The sequence below is a fragment of the Buceros rhinoceros genome, unplaced genomic scaffold, assembly GCF_000710305.1.
Source record: "Buceros rhinoceros silvestris isolate BGI_N320 unplaced genomic scaffold, ASM71030v1 scaffold22232, whole genome shotgun sequence".
NCBI lineage: Eukaryota > Metazoa > Chordata > Aves > Bucerotiformes > Bucerotidae > Buceros > Buceros rhinoceros.
The window spans coordinates 35,681-37,581 of record NW_010397405.1 but is presented as its reverse complement, the minus strand read 5'-3'; the positions used below and the strand labels follow the sequence as shown (position 1 = coordinate 37,581).

At 38.8% G+C, this 1,901-nt stretch overlaps 1 protein-coding gene across 1 annotated transcript in view; it reads right to left on the bottom strand.

Moving 5' to 3' along the window:
- Positions 1 to 1,142: 1,142 nt before the first annotated feature.
- Positions 1,143 to 1,901, bottom strand: part of LOC104502296 (centrosomal protein of 112 kDa-like) — a gene marked incomplete at its 3' end in the record, with an annotated part of 35,898 nt that continues 35,139 nt past the window's right edge. Inside the window, exon 11 of the mRNA XM_010146253.1 lies at positions 1,143 to 1,286. Coding sequence (XP_010144555.1) covers positions 1,143 to 1,286 — 144 coding nt within the window. The remainder of the gene's footprint in view (positions 1,287 to 1,901) is intronic.

Here is a 1,901-nt window from a genome sequence, read left to right as displayed (position 1 = left end):
TACAGGGGAGGGGATGGTGGGGGACAGGGTTTGGGGGGTTTTGTTTCTTTGTTTTTAAAGAATAACAACGCACACACAAAACCAAACTCATACTTAACATATCACCCAACATCCTAATTCCTCCCTGCCTCCCCGCCCCTCCAGGACATTCATATTTGTTCAGTGCACAGAATTCTACTCATTGGTCCTACAGTATTAAATTGTTCGGCCAATTTCATTTGCTAACAGCAACTGCATTCCTGACAATGTGAACCCCTGAACAAGCAAACTCTGAAATAACAACACACACACACAAAAACCCCAACAAAAATCAGGAAAGAGAAAGAAAGAGAAAAAAAGAAAACTAATTTCCAGTGACAGTCTAGTCTTTCATCTTAAGCCCTGCCTTGAACTCTACCTTGTTTAATTATTAAACCAGAAGCTGCTCTGCAAGATCTGTCTAGTTTTGATGGTTCTTAAATTCAATCTTGCTGACAGACTGTGTCCATTTTTCTCTGTATTTACTGTTACCTATGACATGATCTGAATGCTAATTTTTAAATTCAACATTCGTTAATAAAGGAATAAATTTCGTTTGACATTGTCTTTTCACTCATTCAATTTTCTTCATAACTCATCCTGATAAAAAGTACAGGACAAGAGTTCATTATTTGCTTTTCCATTGTTTATGAAACACTGTAGTGGGCACAGTATCCAGATCACACCTGCTTACATGTTTGTAATTATTCTAGGAAAGAAAAGCAATAAATTAGACTAATAAAATAATTATTTTAAAAATAATTTTTATTTGATCTTTAACCTAACAGAAGCACTTGATCATTTGAAGAGGAGGTAAGAAGTCACATGAAAATAGATGTGCTATATAAATCCTTTTTCATAGTCTGCAAACCCACAGGGACAAAAGTTCTGCTAACTTGAATCAAAACCAGTGAAATGCTAGAAACAGCCCTTGAAGGCAAATACCTATCTGCGTAACACTCACCGAAGGGCTCTACTTCTGCCCCCCAGGACAGCACAACTACACTGCACCAGCACACACAGTTCTCAGCTCAGCAGGATTTAGGTACATTTTTGTACAACCACATTAAATTTGAACACTGCAAGAGACACTTGCTGTCGCGATGTATTTATACCACACTTACAGTTGACTTTATCTGTTCCAAATACTCTTCCTCCATCTTGCTAAGACGAGCGTTGGTGTCCTCCAGCAGTTCGTGCATATCTTCTGTGTGCTTCTTCCGAATGTTAAACTTCTCCTTCTCCATCTCAGCCACAGCATTGTGAAGCTGCATCACAAAAATATTACCAAATAGTAACAGGCATATAAAACTAGCATTTATGGGATGTAAACCAAATAACTAACAAGCATAGGTCACATTTCTGTCCTAACAGAACTAGACCATTACCTCACTAAATAGGTCTACTCCAACTCCCTAAAGCAGCAATTTAGAAGTCATTTAAAAATAGACAGAGGACATAACTTATGTATATAGAATACTAAAACACATTCTTGTTTTCCCCATTCTCTGCTATTCTATTACTGTACATATTTAAACTGAGCACCAATGACTGTTCCTCAAAATTAATGAGGTTCTAGTACAGAAACACCAATGTTCCCTCCGGATACTTCCCCTGCCAGCTTACCCGCTCTCAGCTGGTAAGAGGCTGGAGAGCCTGGACTATCTGCTTGTCTAACAGAAGGTTTTTCTGTGTCATTACTAACCCTTGATTGATGCTCTAAACACCAGTGGCCTCCCTTTCTAGCTAAGCAGCCTCAGATCAACATTTTCTATCTATACAAAGTAAAGAACAACGTCGTGTCAAACTGGCATACAAGAATCCGTGTGGGGCATCGGCTGTCTACCAGCCATTAGGGACTTCCCGAGTTTCTAAAAAACCCA